The sequence below is a fragment of the Cervus elaphus genome, chromosome 5 (assembly GCF_910594005.1).
Source record: "Cervus elaphus chromosome 5, mCerEla1.1, whole genome shotgun sequence".
NCBI classification, from domain to species: Eukaryota; Metazoa; Chordata; class Mammalia; order Artiodactyla; family Cervidae; genus Cervus; species Cervus elaphus.
The window spans coordinates 108,778,662-108,795,733 of NC_057819.1; the positions used below are offsets into that span (position 1 = coordinate 108,778,662).

General features: G+C 50.4%; 1 protein-coding gene across 2 annotated transcripts in view; it reads right to left on the reverse strand.

Annotated features, from left to right (window-relative positions):
• Positions 1 to 874: 874 nt before the first annotated feature.
• The window catches only part of ITGA3 (integrin subunit alpha 3), a 30,056-nt gene continuing 13,858 nt past the window's right edge, over positions 875 to 17,072 (reverse strand). For both annotated transcript variants that reach the window (XM_043904221.1, XM_043904222.1), the window contains exons 9-27: positions 15,750 to 15,838; positions 15,488 to 15,624; positions 15,238 to 15,324; positions 14,277 to 14,344; positions 14,066 to 14,202; positions 13,341 to 13,490; positions 13,151 to 13,248; positions 12,726 to 12,873; positions 12,399 to 12,467; positions 11,739 to 11,818; positions 11,556 to 11,633; positions 10,948 to 11,050; positions 10,658 to 10,840; positions 10,389 to 10,511; positions 9,603 to 9,716; positions 8,584 to 8,682; positions 5,439 to 5,564; positions 4,962 to 5,103; positions 875 to 4,212 (exon numbers count right to left, since the gene is read on the reverse strand). In XM_043904221.1, coding sequence (XP_043760156.1) covers positions 4,993 to 5,103; positions 5,439 to 5,564; positions 8,584 to 8,682; positions 9,603 to 9,716; positions 10,389 to 10,511; positions 10,658 to 10,840; positions 10,948 to 11,050; positions 11,556 to 11,633; positions 11,739 to 11,818; positions 12,399 to 12,467; positions 12,726 to 12,873; positions 13,151 to 13,248; positions 13,341 to 13,490; positions 14,066 to 14,202; positions 14,277 to 14,344; positions 15,238 to 15,324; positions 15,488 to 15,624; positions 15,750 to 15,838 — 2,000 coding nt within the window. In that variant the 3' untranslated portion in view covers positions 875 to 4,212; positions 4,962 to 4,992. The remainder of the gene's footprint in view (positions 4,213 to 4,961; positions 5,104 to 5,438; positions 5,565 to 8,583; positions 8,683 to 9,602; positions 9,717 to 10,388; positions 10,512 to 10,657; positions 10,841 to 10,947; positions 11,051 to 11,555; positions 11,634 to 11,738; positions 11,819 to 12,398; positions 12,468 to 12,725; positions 12,874 to 13,150; positions 13,249 to 13,340; positions 13,491 to 14,065; positions 14,203 to 14,276; positions 14,345 to 15,237; positions 15,325 to 15,487; positions 15,625 to 15,749; positions 15,839 to 17,072) is intronic.

A 17,072-nucleotide genomic window follows, 5' to 3' on the forward strand; every position in this document is an offset into this window, starting at 1 on the left:
ATCCCCAACATTTCCACTATATGTTCAACTTGGGTTGGTAGGGAGTTCTCAGGGACTCAGACTGACAGAAGCTTTATCTCAACACAGGCTTCCACAGCATCAGAGCCAGGAGAAGCAGAACTGGGAATCTCACCCAGTAATTAACTGTCTCAGCCCAGAACTGGTCCTCTTCCCTCCGGCTGACAACTCATTGGCCAGGCTGGGTTATGGGCTCCCTCCAAAGGTTCCTCAGGCCTCCTGATCTAGCACTATTTTAGCTCTTAACACACAGCATGGTAATCATCTGCTGACTCATCTGTCTCCCCAGCTAGGCTTTAAGCTCTGTGAGGGCAGGCCTGTGTTGGTCTTATTCACTGCTCTGTCTCCAGTACCAGATACAGGACATTGAAGGGAAAAGAAGGTGAAACAAGAAGTTGGAGTCACTGGGAAGACATGCCACAGAGATATCAAAGACCACCAAAATCCATCCAGCTAGCAACTAGATCATTGACGATATTGGTGAATGCAGTCTTCAAGTTGCCCAGAAGAGAATATTAAATCCTATATGTAAAAAGCTGAGCCCTGTGCCTGGCACACAGTAAATAATAAATAGCAACTATTACTACTACTGTCAAAATTAAAGTAACAAGGAAAAGGCTGTAACCTCTGAGGCTATGTGTAAAAGACAGAGATTTCCCATGATCTTCTCTTTAGAGCTGGACTTCCTAATGGGGGTTCTGAGTTGGATCAAACTTCTCCTGCAGAGTGGTAATGGGAGTGGCGTGGAGTGGTGTATCAATCAAGTTAGGTTAGGTGATGAGAAGTAACAAAACTCACAAATCCCCAAATTTTCCACTGTATGTACAACTTGGGTTGGTAGGGAGTTCTCAGGGACTCAGACTGACAGAAGCTTTATTTCAACACAGGCATCCACAGCATCAGAGCCGGAAGCAGCAGAACTGGGAGAGTCTCACCCAGCAATTAACTGTCTCAGCCCAGAACTGATCCCTTTCCCTCCGGGTGACAACTCATTGGCCAGAATGGCATCATCCAACCAGGAGGACCTAGGAAGTGCAATCCAGCCCTGTGCTCAGGAGAGGGAGAATAATCTGATGGTTTGTTTTGTTTTATTTTAACTGATACAAGAGCCAAGATACTTCTTTTAAAGTGTTTGGAGGTACTGCAGCTCCAAGGAACTCAATAAGCTTGGCATAATACAGGGTTTTTTTCTATAAAGTGGGCATTGCTGGATCTCTGCCAGTATGTTTCTTTCATGAAAGTATAGCTACAACAGTCCTGAAAATGTCTACTTACTTTTGCAAGTGTGTGTGAGACAGATGGTATGTTTTCATCCAAACAAGTGCTCACAGGAGATGGGAGGCTGGGCCCGTGCACTGGTCAGAGAGATATATAGATCCCACTTCATTCTTCAGTGGTGGCAAAGGACTGGACTGAGCTGCACTGAACTCTGATCAACTTGAGCTGGGCTTTGACCACCTACATGTGTGTTTTTTCTGACCTAGTGAATAACCCAGATTTGGAGAACAAACTCAGGTCTCTGGTTACTGGTCCTGGAAGTTCTGGGTAGGGGCTGGGGTTTTCCTGGAGGAACTAGACATCTCACTGTCAATGACAAATCCCAGCACAGAAAATGAGGCAGCAGGCTCTCCTAGAGAGGGTAGAGGGCAGACAGCTGCCACAGGGGGGCCGTCTGAGGCAGCTGAAGCTGAATTGAAGATCTGCCTCTAGGCTTTTCTGAGTAGTAATTTCCAGCCTTGTCAAAAGGACTTCCCTGGTGATTCAGACGGTAGAGTCTGCCTGCAATGCAGGAGACTCAGGTTCAATTCCTGGGTCAGGAAGATCCCCTGGAGAAGGACATGGCATCCCACTCCAGTATTCTTGCCTGGGAAATCCCATGGACAGGGGAGCCTGGCAGGCTACAGTCCATGGGGTCACAAAGAGTTGGACATGACTAAGCAACTAATACTTCTTGTCAAAGGTCCTTGAGAACAATTAACAGAAGGACTTGTGACACAATTTAGGACAGAGAAGTCACAGGGTAAGCAGCCTTGGTCCATCCCCCAGGTCTGTGAGGCTTGGTTTTGGCACTAGCAGAGGCTGGGACGCGCATGTCCACGCACCATTCAGGGTGCACAAGCACAGTCTGCAGCCTTAGCACAGAGGAGGCAGCAGAGAGCTTGACCCAACCCTGCGCCTGTGAACTCAGGACAGAAGTGTGTCTGGAAGAGCTGCAGCAGGCTAGGGCTCCCGGTTCTCCCTCCCAGAGCTAGGGAATGGATACTAGGACTTTTCAGTGTTTCCACCCTTGGGTCACTGGTTCACCATCTGATCTACCCATCATGGTATCTAAGGCTGGTTGTGGGGAAACTGAGGCAGTAACACAGATTCTTATCTGAATGTAGCCACCAGATGAGGGCTCTCAGCTCTCTACCTGTGCACACAGCGTCACTCTATCATTACCCAGGACTGCCTGCTTCTACAGCAGAGTAGCTTCCTGCCTCTTCCAGACCCTACACGCCACCATCTCTACTCCTGCTCCTTCCCCAGGCTGACACAGTGTCCACCAAGAAGCTGTCTTGGATTCCATACAGTCTACTCAGGGCTTTTCCTCATCTGATGTTCTGAATCTCAGTTATGTGACGGTGACCATCCCTTAAGTCTGGGGCACCCCTGAGAACAGGAGCAGTTATCTCGGCCATAGAACTTCACCCTCCCAACCTCTCAGAGCCCTGCACCCGGCTCTGTCCACTGGGGGATAAGCTAGGTATCATGATCCATCAGCCTGAATGGTGTTGCTAAGACGTGGGGGTAGATGGAGGCAGATGCAGTGTGTACAAACAGGGGGCTGTTTACTGGTTGCCGTGAGAAGCCTGTACACAAAGAAGGCACAAGGAGGGGGAGGGGGCTCCCCTGCTACAGTACCATGGAAGGGGGGAGGGGCTGAGGAGGGGACCCGCCAACAGGCCGGGGTCAGGACAGGTTTTCTGGAAACAGCTCAACTTCTAGAATGGGCCACAGGTGAGAAGGCAAAGCTGAACTGGCTCCAAAAGCCAAGGATAGCCAAGAGCTCCACTTCTAGGTCTCCAACCCACGGTCAGAGAGGGCAGAGTGGAGTCTGGCTGATGGGGCATGATGGGGCTTCCTCCCTGTTCTACATTCAAGTGTTGCTCCCTCTGTGGTCGCGTGGAGATCCCTCCAGGCCTTCAAGGCCAGGATGGTAATGTGGGTGAGAAGTGGTATCTGCTCTGTACCCGTCCATCATCTCCTTGGCCCAAGACCGGTCCCCACTCTACTGAGGATTCCATCATGCTCCAGAGCGGTCCCAGCACAGCATGTCCCGGCTGCCTAGCAGCCTGTCCACCTCTGTTTCCTCCGGCTGCGTTTCCTACTAGCGCGCGGGATGGCCATGGCTGAGTTCAGAGGTTTTCTCAGCAATTCATGAAAGAAAGCCACCCTGGGGACCTTCTTTCTAGTTCATTCTGCTCTTGGTCTGAGCATGCCAGATCCTGTGAACACCTCCTTGGACGACCTCAGGCAGGGTCCCCACTCTTTGCCATGGGTGCTAGGAGCTGCACTGGGGCTCTGGTGGTCTGCTCCTTGTCAGTAGTTTTCATCTCGAGGTCAGGGTCAATCCAGTGCCTGTGGCTCATGATGGGTCCAGTGTGAACAGAGGAAGGGTCACCCACTGGGGGCCTCTTCCTCCTGGCTCTGGAAGAAGGCCTTTGGCTTGGTTTTGGCACTCGTAGAGGCTGGGACATGCATGGCCATGCACCATTCGGGGTGCACAAGCACAGTCTACAAGCAGTGGGACCCACATGTGCTCATATGTGTCCAGGGCACAGGGCCGCAGTGCTCAGCAATGTACGGGCCACAGCCCCAGCCTTCCTTCAGGGAGAAGGCCACGGCCACATAGCACGTGCATGCACTTGAAAGGTGTGTGTGCCCGAGCCTGCTGGTGCCAGCCAAAGGCAGCGGCCCCTGTGGTCTGTTGGGGCATAACTTATGATAAATAGAAGAAGGGGACACTGGGGGAGCAGGGTGCAATCAGGGAGGATATCAGTAGTATTGGCCCCGAGTCTGCCAGCTGGTCACCCAGTGCTTCTTGGTGGGCAGGGTGCTCCCTGGAGGTGGGTAGCGCTCCTCCTCCCGGATCCTCACTGCGTGATACTTGGGCATGATCCGGTAATAGTGGGTCCGCTTAAAGAAGTCACACTGGAGGAAGGGGAGAAGAGGGAGGCCTTCAGAAGAAAGCATTTACAACCAGCGGGAAGATGTGCCCAGTCCCTTCCTTCTTCACCAGGAGGTCCTCAAAGCCAGGACCCCTACCCAAACACAATGCCATCTCCCTGCCTTGAGATGAAGAGGACAAGGTTCCCCACCCCAGACCCCAGAGGAAGGAGGAGCTGAGGAAGGCAGAGAGGAGAGGGAGAGGCAGATGGAGTCAGAGGGGCAGTCACCTAGACTGCAGATGGAATGGCTAGGAGAGGTGGTGATCTACAGTGACCACAAAGTCAGGAGGGGTCAGTTTGTCAGCCCAAGAGACTCCCAAGAGGAAAAGTGGTGGATCTCAGGAGTAAGGGCTCTACTAGTTCCCTCCTTCTGTGGAGGTGGGGATGGGGGTATGGAATCACTCTGAATTCTGTCTTGTGGCCTACAAACATGGGGCCTAGCCTTGACCCTTTCCAATCCCCAGAAAGCATAAGGGGCACAGGGAGGGTTTATGGCTGCCTCTTGAGGTCCCAAGTCCTTGAGGGACTCAGTGGGGAGGCTGGTGAGAGCAGACGCCACGAGCTCTCCCAGGATATGGAGGGGAGACCGACAGATTAACCTGCTCTTTGGGGGTGGTGCTGGGGACAGAGTGAAGTGCAGACAGGGCCCATAAGGGAAGAGGAGCAGATAGAGAGAGTCAGAGGCCCCAGCCAGCTGGGGGCTTGGGGAAGGGGGCCCGGAGGCCGCGTTACCCAGGTGGGCCGGGGGTGGGGGCTGCCCCCCTCAGTAGTCTTCCGTCAGCCTCTCCGTCTCTGACGGCTGGCTCTTCATCTCCGCCTTCTGCCTCTTAGCTTCATACAGGGCGCGAGTGCGGGCTCGCTTGAAGAAGCCGCACTGCGGAGGGGAGGAGGTGGGGAGGGGCCATCAGGGGGAGCTGGGGGGTCCTTGCCAGCAGCACTCGTGAACTGGGGCTTAGGGCTGGGGAGCCTGGATGCCTGGTTCCCAGTCCCAGCTTGGTGATGTGGCAGGAGCCAGAGCTCCTGGTTCCCCTTTCCAGCTTGCAAGTCCCCCCATTAACCCAGGACTGGGAGCTGGAGAGAAAGTGGGGAGGACTTGGGTGATGGTTGGGTGAGATGGACGTGAGGAATGAGATGAAGGGAGAGTTGGTGAGGGTCTGCTGGCAGGGGGTCCCAGAGTGGGAGTCCCAGTGGCGGGCTGGGTGTTCTAACCTTCCACAGCAAGAGGATGATCAGCCCCAGCAGCAGCAACCCGGCACTCACAGCCACAAGCACCAGCCACAGCTCGATCTCAGCTGGTAGCTCCTCCACCAGGTCAGAGTCAATGTCCACGGAAAACTGGAAGGGGTGAGAAGGGGCTCAGCCATGTGTCCACCCCCTCAGGCCCTGAGCTCATCCTTCCTGTTTCGGCTGGACCCTGGACCCTGCTGTTTGATTTACCACCTGTAGGGGGCACACAGGGACTGGAAAAGCCCCTGCCAGCCCATTGACAGGAGCAGATTTCTCTATCCTCCCCTTTCTCCTTAGAGGCGGACACGAAGATCTCAGATCTGGGAGGCACCCTGGAGTCTGGTTTGTGACCCACACATCCAGGCTTGGGTACCAGCTCCATCCTTCACAAGCTGTGGGACCTTGGACAAGTAAATTCACCTCTCTGAATCTCCATTGATCGTAATGCCTACCTCATAGTATAGTAGAGTGGCCAAAAGTATGGGTTCTGGAGCCAGACTACCTTGGTTCAAGTCCTAACTATGTTATTCACTAGCTGTGAGACCTTGGGCAAGTCACTTAACCTTTCTGTTGTTCATCTGTGAAATAGGGAATATGCTATCTGTATCATAGGTTGCTGGGAGGATTAAATGTGTTTGATAAGAGTAAACTGCTTTGAGAAATAACCTGGTACAGAGCAACACTCCCACAAATATTTACAAAAAAATAGAATACATAGCATATAGTACCATTTTTTCTTCCCCTAAAATGAAGATATATATATAATATTATTATATTACAAATTTTACAATATAGTTATTATACATATTTTGCATATATATACACATATATATTTTTTAAAGTTCCTTTGTGTGTCTTTAATATTTACTTATTTGGCTGTGCTTGGTCTTAATTGCTTCATGTGGGATCTTGTTCCCTGATCAAGGATCAAATCTGGGCCCCCTGCATTGGGAGTGCAGAGTGCTAGCCACTGGACCACCAGGGAAGCCCCTGCATATATATTTATATATAGAAAAATATTTTTCTGACTGTACATGATTATTTCTTAAAAAGTTACTTTTATTATTTCATATTTTTAAATGTCTATATTAAACATATATATATTTTTCAAAGTAATTAGCCCCCAACTAATAAAAATAAATGAAAAAATAATGTACAAAAAAATTTTTTTTAAATAAGCATATTTTTTTTTCTTTCACATAAATGGGATCTGTGTGTACTATACACACTCTTCTGTGACCTTTTTCATCATCTTTCGATGTCAGTTAATCAAGATCAACCTAATCTCTTCTGACGGCTGCACATCATTGTAGGAAATGTGTCAGAATTTACTGAACCAATCTCATACTGAAAGACATTTAGATTGTTTCCAATTTTCTGCCATTATAAACAATGCTTTAAAATATCCCCATATATTTATGTTTGCAAATTTGTCCTATTAGCTCCTTGATATATTATCATATGCAAGATCAAAAGAAATGTATAATTAAAAATTTAATAGATATTGACAAATTCATCTTTAAAAAGAATTCGTCCATTTATATGCCAATCAACAGCATTTCCTTCTACCTTATTGGAACAAGATAGCATTCTTCTTTTTAATGTTTTCTCATATGATATGAAAAAAGTCTTACTGCTGTTATATTTCACCATACGTACAATGCCTATGCATGCCACCCTTTCTCTTTACACATTAAAAATATGTCTATCAATATTTTGTCATATATGCTATAAACTTTTTATTTTTTTCATTTATGTATACTTTATTATTATTATTTTTTAATATATTGTAGTGGTTTTTGCCATACATTGACATGAATCAGCCATGGATTTACATGTGTTCCCCTTCCCGATCCCCCCTCCCACCTCCCTTTCCATCCCATCCCTCTGGGTCTTCCCAGTGCACCAGACCTGAGCACTTGTCTCATGCATCCAACCTGGGCTGGTGATCTGTTTCACCCTTGATAGTATACTTGTTTCAATGCTATTCTCTCGGAACATTCCACCCTCGCCTTCTCCCACAGAGTCTAAAAGTCTGTTCTGTATATCTGTGTCTCTTTTTCTGTCTTGCATATAGGGTTATCGTTACCATCTTTTTAAATTCCATATATATGCGTTAGTATACTGTATTGGTCTTTATCTTTCTGGCTTACTTCACTCTGTATAATGGGATCCAGTTTCATCCATCTCATTAGAATTGATTCAAGTGAATTCTTTTTAATGGCTGAGTAATATTCCATGGTGTATATGTACCACAGCTTCCTTATCTATTCGTCTGCTGTCTTTTGCCCTCTTAGTATCTTTACCATCTCTTTTGCTATATACAGATTTAAAATTTCAGAGTTGAATTTTTCAAAACTTTTTTGTGATTTCTGGGTTTAATAAAATAACTCCCTCTCCCCATAATTAAAGATTATTATCAAATTATTTCCTGAATTTTCTTCTGGTATATTAGGTTTCATTTCCTACATTTAAATATTTAATCTAACTCAAATGTGTTTTTGTTTATGGTGTGAGGCAGGGGTTTGTCTTTACTTTCCAAGTATGTTCTCCCAATACTACTTAATCATCTATATTTTTCTCCTGATTAAAATGCTATCTGTATAATAAAAGTAAATTCCTATTCTGTTCCATTGATCTTCCTGGCCCTTCCTCTGCTACTTTAGTTTATTTTAGGAAATGTACGATAATGTATTTAACCAATCCTTCATTCACCTCCTATACATTTCCCTTCTAACCTTTCATAACAAATTATTAGCAATTTTGTGGTATTTATTTTTCCATATATAACTTAGAATCAAGTTTGGGAACTTTTTTTTCAGGTTAGCACAGAAATGCAACATCTTTACATGCAGATCAAATGAGCTCAAGTAGAGGTTCTCAACCCTGGCTGCACAGTAGAATCACTGGGGGTACTTTTAAACATACCAGTACTGGGGTCCCACCTCCACAGACTCAGATTTCATCACTTAGGAGTGTAGTCCAGACACTAGAAGTTCTCCAGGGGATTCCAATGTGCTGCCAAGACTGAGACCAAATAACTAAAGTATGTGGAAGTGCTCTGAAAAATGCCCTGCGCTCCCATGCCCTGGCCAGGTCTTGCTGTCTCCTTAACACGCTCACTCACCCGCACTGTCTTATTCTCCATGTTGATGGTTGGGACGCTGGTTTGGAGAAACAGGGTGGCCCAGCTGGCTACCCTGACTCGGTCAAAGTCTCTATAATCCTGGAGGGGGAAACGGTGAGTCAAAAGAAGCAGCTGAAGTCCCTCTGAGCCTTCTTCCTGACCAGCCCCTGGGATACTCTCCCTCCACAGAGCATCTTTAAGCAGCACTCCAAAGGACCTGACACCGGGCCTCTCCTCTACACACAGATGCACATCATTCATTCATCTCTGTGTCAGGTCCTATGCTGGATTCTGGGGACAGCAGGGACAGTGAAGGTCACAGTCTAGGTCTGGCCTGCGGGCTAAATCTGGCCCAAGAGCTGCTTTTGTAAATAAAGTATTTCTGGCACACAGACACGCCCATTCACCAGTGTATTGTCTGTAGTAGCTTCATGCTACAATGCAGAATTGAGTACCTACAATAGAAAGCGCGTGGCCCACAAAGCTGAAAAGAGATGTTTAATCTAGTCATTCACAGAAAAAGTTTGGTCTAGGTCGGCTGGCACTGCAACCCAGAGCAGAGTGTGCTAAGTGGCATGTGTGGCTTCTGAGAAAGTTCTGTGAGTGTCTAGATGGGAAAGGTCATTGTCAGCTACAAAAATCAGAAAAGATCTTGCTGGTGGTCTCTGAGGGAGACTGTGAAGGCTGAACAGGAGTTTACATGCAGAGGTAACAGATGGGAGCTGGCATCCAGGGAAAAGGAGCAGGACAGGCTAACGCAGAGAGGTGAGAAAGTAATGGATACACAACAGAATAAAGGACACGGGAGATGTTATTTTATGGAGACAAAATGATGTCATGTCCACACATGGATGCAGGACTAACTCTGACAGGGCACACAGTAACAGGTGCAGAACCCAGCATGCATCCATCTCCATGCAGTCACCGACAACACTCAGGTACACACGTGTGGTCTGGCCTCACCCGCTCCCTGTTGCTCTCCCAGCCCGGGGTGGGTGGCAGTTGAGACCGGCACTGACCTCGATGAAGGTGCTGTTCCACACTCGTGCCTGGATGGTCACGTTGGTGATGACAGGGGCATCAGGAATGGGGCACTCCAGCCACACACAGTGGGTGTGGTCACTGCCACAGCTCTGAGATAGGCAGGGAACACAGACCCAGACAGTCTGGGTCTCTAGATTCTCCAGACTTCGCTCCAGGCTTTGTCCCAACTATGGTTGAAACTGAAGGGGCCTGTCCTCATCCCTTCACTCAAGCACATTCCCCACCAACCCTGCATTTACATGTTTAAGGCACATTTTTTGGACCACGCATATATAGATGCCAGCGATATGGAGAACAGGAAATCTGGTCCCTGTTCATGTACATGGGGCCCAAACCTGAACACCACCTTCCCACAATGGGACTTTGTTCCTGCTGGCTTCCTCCTCTGGGAGGCTACTCCTCCCTCTCCACCCAGCTAGGCTCCAACTTGCTGCACAGGTCTGCTACCCCCTCCCTTCCGACAGAGGGCGCCCTGCACCCTGTCTTCATCTTGTGTCTCCCCATCGCTAGTTCTAATGTCCAAAGTTTTGAACAGCTATATAACCCCCAACAGGCTGGGGTTTCTGGAAATAGAATCAGGGCCTGTGATTTTGGTTCACCATACCAGCTGCTCCCCAGCACAAGGCAAGGGCCACATCTCCACATCAGACTGGGGTCTCCTGGAGAGTAGCACCTATCTCTCTTGCTTCGTATGTCTTGAGGTGTCCACTCATCCTATGATAGGTGGGCATACTCCCCCCAACCCTGCCCTGGCCACTCACCAATTGGATCTCAGACTTGGCCTTTTTGGCAGCAGCCAGAGTGACAGGCGGGGGGCCTTGGCCTCCTCCTGGGTCCAGTTGTCGCCGCCTGCGCTGTGGAGATGGCGGCCTGTCCCCAGGAACCTGAAGGGGGTAGAGGCGATTTACTGGCGGAAGGAGCAGAGGTGAGGAGAGGAGGAAAGGGTAGGGAGAGGAAGATGCTGGCCTTTCTGCCTTGCAGCTAGCAAAGGAAATGGGCCACAAGTGAACGCTCCCCCTGGTGTCCTTACAGAGAGAGTGAGGTTGAGAGGGTTGATAAGGTCTCCAGGTGGCCAGCAGTGCCAGGATCCATTGCCACGGACAGTGATCTCCGTGGGGTACAGCAGCCACTTTCCATTGCTGACTTCATAGGGCCACTCCAGCCCCAGGACCAGGGTCCCCAGGGCTGACAGCCCTTCACCCATTGGGCCCACCTGTGAGGACAAGGGATGTCACGGCTACTTTCTCCTGGGAAACCACCTCTGTCTCACCGACCCCCAATCCTCACACCCTCCGACCCTGGACCCAGAGGTCCCTTTACCTGGAACTCGTACTTGAGAGGGCTTCCCACATCCTCCACAGTTTTCATGCCAGACTCACCCATCACTGTCCCCCCAAAGAAGCTTTGTAGCCGGTGATTCACCCTGGGGGTGAGAAAGAGGCTGGAGTGATAGGGGACAGTAGGGGCCCTTGCAGGGGGTGGGTACCAAGGCTAACTCCTCTGTACAGCTCCTCTGACAGCAAGCAGACCTGAGACAAACCCCAGCTCTAGCATTTACTAGCTGTACAGCCTCGAGCAAATAATTTAACCTTTCTAGCCTCAGTTTCTTCAACTGTAAAGTAAGGTTAATCTCTTAAGTGGGGTCACTGTATCATGGGGCCATTTTGAGAAGACAATGAGATGATGTATATAAAATCATTAGCACAATGGGCTCTCATGAAATGGTAGGGCCACACCAACACCTTCACCCCAAAGTTGCTGATTCCTCCACTGCTAGCTGCTCTGCAAGGAGAACAATAATAGTAACAATAATGACAGTGATGTTGAGGATACCAGGCCAAGAGAGGTGTGTCAGAGGAGCTTGGGAGACACCTTAGGGAAGGGAGACCCAGGTTCCTCAGCAGGCTGAGGTTCAGGGCGGTACCCACATGCTGAGTGAGGCCTGGAGTGTGTAGTCCACCAGCAGAGGCAGGGTCACGGGCCGTAGGTCATCCTGGTGACTTGACCTGAGGAAGGAATGCAGGGGGTAGGGGAGGAATATGTCAGCTGAGGCTGGGGGGCACCCAGAATACCTCAATTCCCATATAGACTGGTTTCCTGAGGTCACTCACGTAGACAGCTGCAGCTGCGCCTGGAGTTCCCTTGTGTGTAGGGTCACTCCGATGACCTCGAAGGCAATGAGTAGCTCCATCTGCCATAAGGGCAGGAGAGGCAGAGATGGGTGTTTGAGGCCAGGCAGGGGTGATGCCATGGGGAAGAGAGGGGCTGAGTGCTGTGCTAGGAATTTGGCTCTCTGGTCTCCACCTCCCACCTGTCTCCACTCTTCCATCTTCCTAGCCTCATCTGCCTCCCTCTTCCCATTCTTTTCTGTTAGTAACAGCTCATGTAGCTCAATACTTCTGAGCTACATGACCTTGAGCAATCACTCAAGCTTTCGAAGCCTATGTTTCCTTTCTGTAAATCAGCACCAACCTCCTCAGAAGGTTGTGAGAAATATATAGAAGAATTGGGCTCAGGGCCTGGCACATGGCAGGTGCTCAGCAAAATCAGTTTCCTCACCTCCACCTGTTCTAGCTTTGTGCATAGCTCCCTAGTGGCTCCATTTTTCTGTCTCTGGGTCTCTCCCCACCCTCTACTGCATCCCTCCTCCCCAACTCTAGCTCTTTGATACAAGGAAGCCTGGGAAGCAGGCAGGCAGAGGAAGGATAAGGAATTCATCACAGGAGGAGCCTTGTACCCACAGCCCTGGGAGGGTACAGTTGGGCACTCACCCTCTGGTTCCGTTTGAAGGGGTTCCCCAGCTCACAAACGATGGTTTCATTGGCTTGGCAGGCTCCAGGCTGAAGAAAGAAGACAAATCAGATCTAGGTGGTCAGACTAAGGCTTGTCCCACCCCTCTCCTGTGGCAGAGGGCCTGAAGCCCTTGAGGCTTGAGAACTGGGTTCCCCTAGGAACAGAGACGCTGGAGGCACCTGAGGAAGCCCAGCCCAGAGGACTAGGGTGGGGGGGACACGTGGCAAATGACAACACATGTATATGACATGTACGAAGGATGCATTGGGTCGTGGTTGGGCTCTGAGGATGCAGAGGGCACTCACGGGGCGCACTGAGGACAGCAGCAGGGACGGAGGCACTTCCAGGGTGAGGAGCGCCTCGTGGGCATCTTCCCCAGCCCGCTTCCGGCTTGGGGTGTTGGTCACGTTGATGCTCAGGAGCAGTTTTCGGAAGTCTCTCCTGTACTGGAGCCTGAGAGGGGAGGAGAGCCTCAGACTGAGCCCAAAGCCCTGCCCCAAACTGTTAGGTTCCGCCCCTCAGAAGAAAGCCCCTTCTGGCCAGGGAAGGCCAATCCTATAGTTCTTGGCTAATTAAAATCCCTCCTCTCCGACTTGCCTCTCTGAGACCCCTCCCCTCAGGTCTCAACAGCTCTCCCCACTCTTTCCGACCAATAGGGCCCCGCCCCTCAATTTCTGATAGCCAATGAAGTCCGGCCCACCTTGGCCAACCAGCCCCGCCCAGAGCGCACCTGCTTAGCCGCTGCCCCAGCTCAGACACGAAGGCCGCCCTCATCTGTAAATTGCTGTCGCACCTATTGTCCTGCCCGCATTCCTTCTGGAACTGTACCTGTGGGTGGGGGGAGCTGTGAAGGGCCCACCATCTATAGCTCTCCAGGCCCTTGTCCTTCCGGCCCCGGCCCTGGCCCCAGCCCCACCCACCTCCGTGTGGTTCTCCAGAGCCTGCGCTTGGTTGAGGACCGGGTAGGCGTCCAGGGACCCAAGCCCCAGTTGGGGGCGATCCGGCAACCGCAAAGGTAAAGAGTAGTTCATGGAGATGGTGATGGGTCGGAGTTTGTCGCGGACGTTGTCCTGGGAAAGGAAGGTGAGCTGAACCCAGCTCTGCACTGCCCTCCAAACCAAGTTGTATCCTCATACAAACTTAAACCCCTAGGGTGAAGCTGTGCCCCTCTCCCTCAACCCTAAAAAACCCCTGTAAGGCTGAATCCCCTCTGGTCTGCTCACCAAACTGTACCCGCTTCGGTAAGATGTGGCTCCTCCTCTCCAGGGACTCCTCTGGAGGAAGATTGAGCCTCCCTTCATTCCTGGGGTCCCCAAGTTGAGTTTTCCCTTTTCACTCTGATGTCCCAGAGAGAGCCTGAGCTTGTCCTGGCTTGTGGATGCCTTTTCCTCGGAGACAAGCTAACAATCTCACATACTTCTCTTTGGCCCACATCCTGGCTCCAAAGGTCTCTGCTCTCTACCATGGGCTGGGTGTTGAGCCCTGTAGCCTCCACTTACCTATGACTTTCCAGGTCAATCCACAACCTCTGTCTCTGGAGAGAACTCATTCCCTCACCCTTGACCTTGGGGATTCTCCTGGGTGCATGGAGTTATCTCCTCCTGGGACCATGGAGTCAATGTACCGCCCCTCACCCCTCCCTCACCATCAGGAGCAGCTCCAGCGTCTGGCAGCGCATCTCAGGCATGGAGAAAAAGCCATGGAAGACAGCTGACTGGCTGCGTGCAAAGTGGAGTCGGGGTGGACGGCGGTCCCGGTCAGCCTCCAGCGTGTAGGCCAGGGCTGTGGGTGCACAGGGTGGTCAGCAAGTGACCAGGTGAGCATGCCCCCCCCTCGCCCTACAGCCCAGCACTCACTGATGTTCCGCCTGTAGTTGGGGTTCCCTGCACTCTGGTTGTAAGCAAAGCACAGCTCCACCTGTACACTGTTGAGGGTGGGGGACATACAGAGGGTCAGGTCACGGTGGACCCAGATACCCAGGTCCAAGCTCTCACCCCGTTTACTGGGCAAGAGGAAGCAGGGTCTTTGGGGGAAAGGCAGGGACAAAACTGAGGAGTCTACAGAGCTGGGCTGGGGTGTCCCTGGTCTCTTCAAGCCATAGAAAACAGGGTTAGAAGGCACCAATGGGGAAGCTGAGGTCCTGAGACTAAAGGAGTTGCCTGAAGCCAGGTGTTGGCCCAGCCAAGTCTTGGGCAGGATCCCCAGTCCAGATCTCTTTCCCCACCACCTGCTGCTTCCCTACTTCATCTCCCTCAGCTTTCTGATCCATTATCCTCATTCACTAACAGACCTTGGGGTCATCTCTGTCATTATTGTAACCATCTTAGCAACTACGTTTTTTGAGCACTTAGGATTTACAGAGCACCATGCTAAGGGCTTTTTGTACATTATCTCATTTGATTATCACAACGACCCTGTAAATTGTTTTTTTTTTTTTTTAATTAAAAATTTTTTTTACTGGAGTATAGTTGCTTTACAGTGTTGTGTTAGTTCCTGTGAATTGGTTATTATTATTAGCACTCCCTAGAGCCCATCCCTACCATTGCAGTGGGCAAAGCTGGAATCTGAACCAAGCAGACCAGAGCTCCAACCACCATGCCCTACCTGCACCCCCCCACCCCCACAGTTCACCCACTAGCAAGGAATCTTGCTCTTTAATGAGGTTGAGTGGGGAGGGCAATGCTTTCCCAAGAATCAACCCTTTAATGGTGGGGTATCAGGAGTTGCCAGGGAAGGGTTTTGAAAGCCAGGGTCCCTCCTGGGCTTCCCAAACATCAGGAGGAATGAAAAGGGCAGACTGGGGCCAGAGGGTCTCACCAGGAGGTGGCCGTGCAGAACGCAGGGTCCAGTATGGACGGCCTGGCTACCAAGGTCTTGTAGAGGATGTTGATAACAGGCCGGGCCCTACATAGAAAAACTAGACATCAGTGCCTCAGGCCTGCCCCAGGCCAGGCCAGGGTCTGGGCTCAGGCTTGCATGGACCTGATTCTGAAGGAAGACAGAGCTGTGGCTCCATGCAGACAGGGGTGGAAGAGAGAGGCCCCCATCCACCATTGCCCTGGCTCACCTCAGCAGCACAATGCGGTCTGACAGGCTCCCCACCAGCAGGTCTGGGTAGAAGTTCTCATCCACGTCCATCTGCCCACTCAGGGAGTAGCCAAAGGTGGTCAGGCCAGGCAGTCCCAGCTGCTCTCCATGGATTACCTGGGGGCGGGGGGAGGTGGTGGGGACAGGCTCTGGGGAAGGTTCCAGAGAACGGGGCCCATGGGGAATAGGCAGGAGTGCGTGAGGAAAAGGAAGAAGGTGCCTCTGTCCCTGGCCATCTGTACCTGCTGGGGCAGTCTGAGGAGCCCCCTGGAGCTGCCATGGTAGATGTACACTTTGCCCGAGCCCTCGAATGGGGCTCCCACAGCAATGTCTGGGAAAGAGAGATAGTTCAGGGTCACCCCGGTTACTATGGGTCCCATGGTTTTCCAGCCCTGTGCTGCAGGCCACAGAGCCCAGCATGGCGTGACCTCCCTGTCAAGCAGTGCTCAGAGCATCAGGGAACAGAGTTCTGTGACTTAGGATTAAAACTGGGCCCATTAGGCACCCAACTGCCTCCTTTATATATGGGAAGTTAGGCCCAGGAGAGGAAAGTGACTTACTAAAGTCACACAGCAAGCTAATGTCTCAGGCAGGTCTAGACCCCAGATTCCTGACCACTGGCTATTTGTTTTCCCTTATTATTGTGCCTTCCTTCTCCCCTGTCAACCGCCCCTCCAGACACCTGGTTCTTCTCATGACATTTACCAGCAGGGTCACAAAAGCAGGTGTTCCCCATTTGTGACTTTGCCGGATAGTTCTCAAACACTCACGTCATCCAGTCCTCACGAAAGTACTGGCAGTAGGTAATACTGTCCCCACTTCACAGAAGAGGAAATAGGCTCAGAAAACTCAAAGTTGGACAGCTAATGAGTAAAGAGGCTATTTGAGCCTATGTCTGTCTAACAGTGGGGGCTGGGATTTTCATCACAACACTATAACTTTTCTTGTTAACTTCTAACCATTATTTCCACAAAATAACCCCCAAATGTTTTGTCTTCTTAAACTTTCTAGTTTGCTGCTTTTGATCTGATAAGGCCTAGGTAATTAGAAAGTCAAGCTTGTAGGAAAAGTAGGCAAAGGAAGAATAAGTAGGTCTTGAGTGACAGCTGGGCAACTCTTGGATCAGTAAGTGCTTGGGCTTCATTAACTGAACTTTCTAGCACCTATTTTGGCTCTTTAGAGGTTCCTCTGCCTTCCTTTTGGTTTTTAGATATATTCTGGGAAATTGAGGTTGTCAGAGAAATGACTTCCAGATAAGCCAGGTGCTCCCATGGCAACCAGGCTAAACCCCTTGATTTATCCCTCTCCTTGACATGCAAGGTCTGATTGGTCTCCAAGTCCTGCAGAATAGTAACTGGCATCCCCTATATCCAGAACTTCTACTGTGTCCCTGTGCTTAACATCCACACCTGGTATAGTATATATATATATATATATATATATATATATTTATTTATTTGTCTGCATCAGGTCTTAGTTGCAGAATGCAGGTTCTCTAGTTGTGACATGCGGGCTTAGTTGCCCCTCAGCATGATCTTAGTTCTCCGGCCAGGGACTGAACCCAT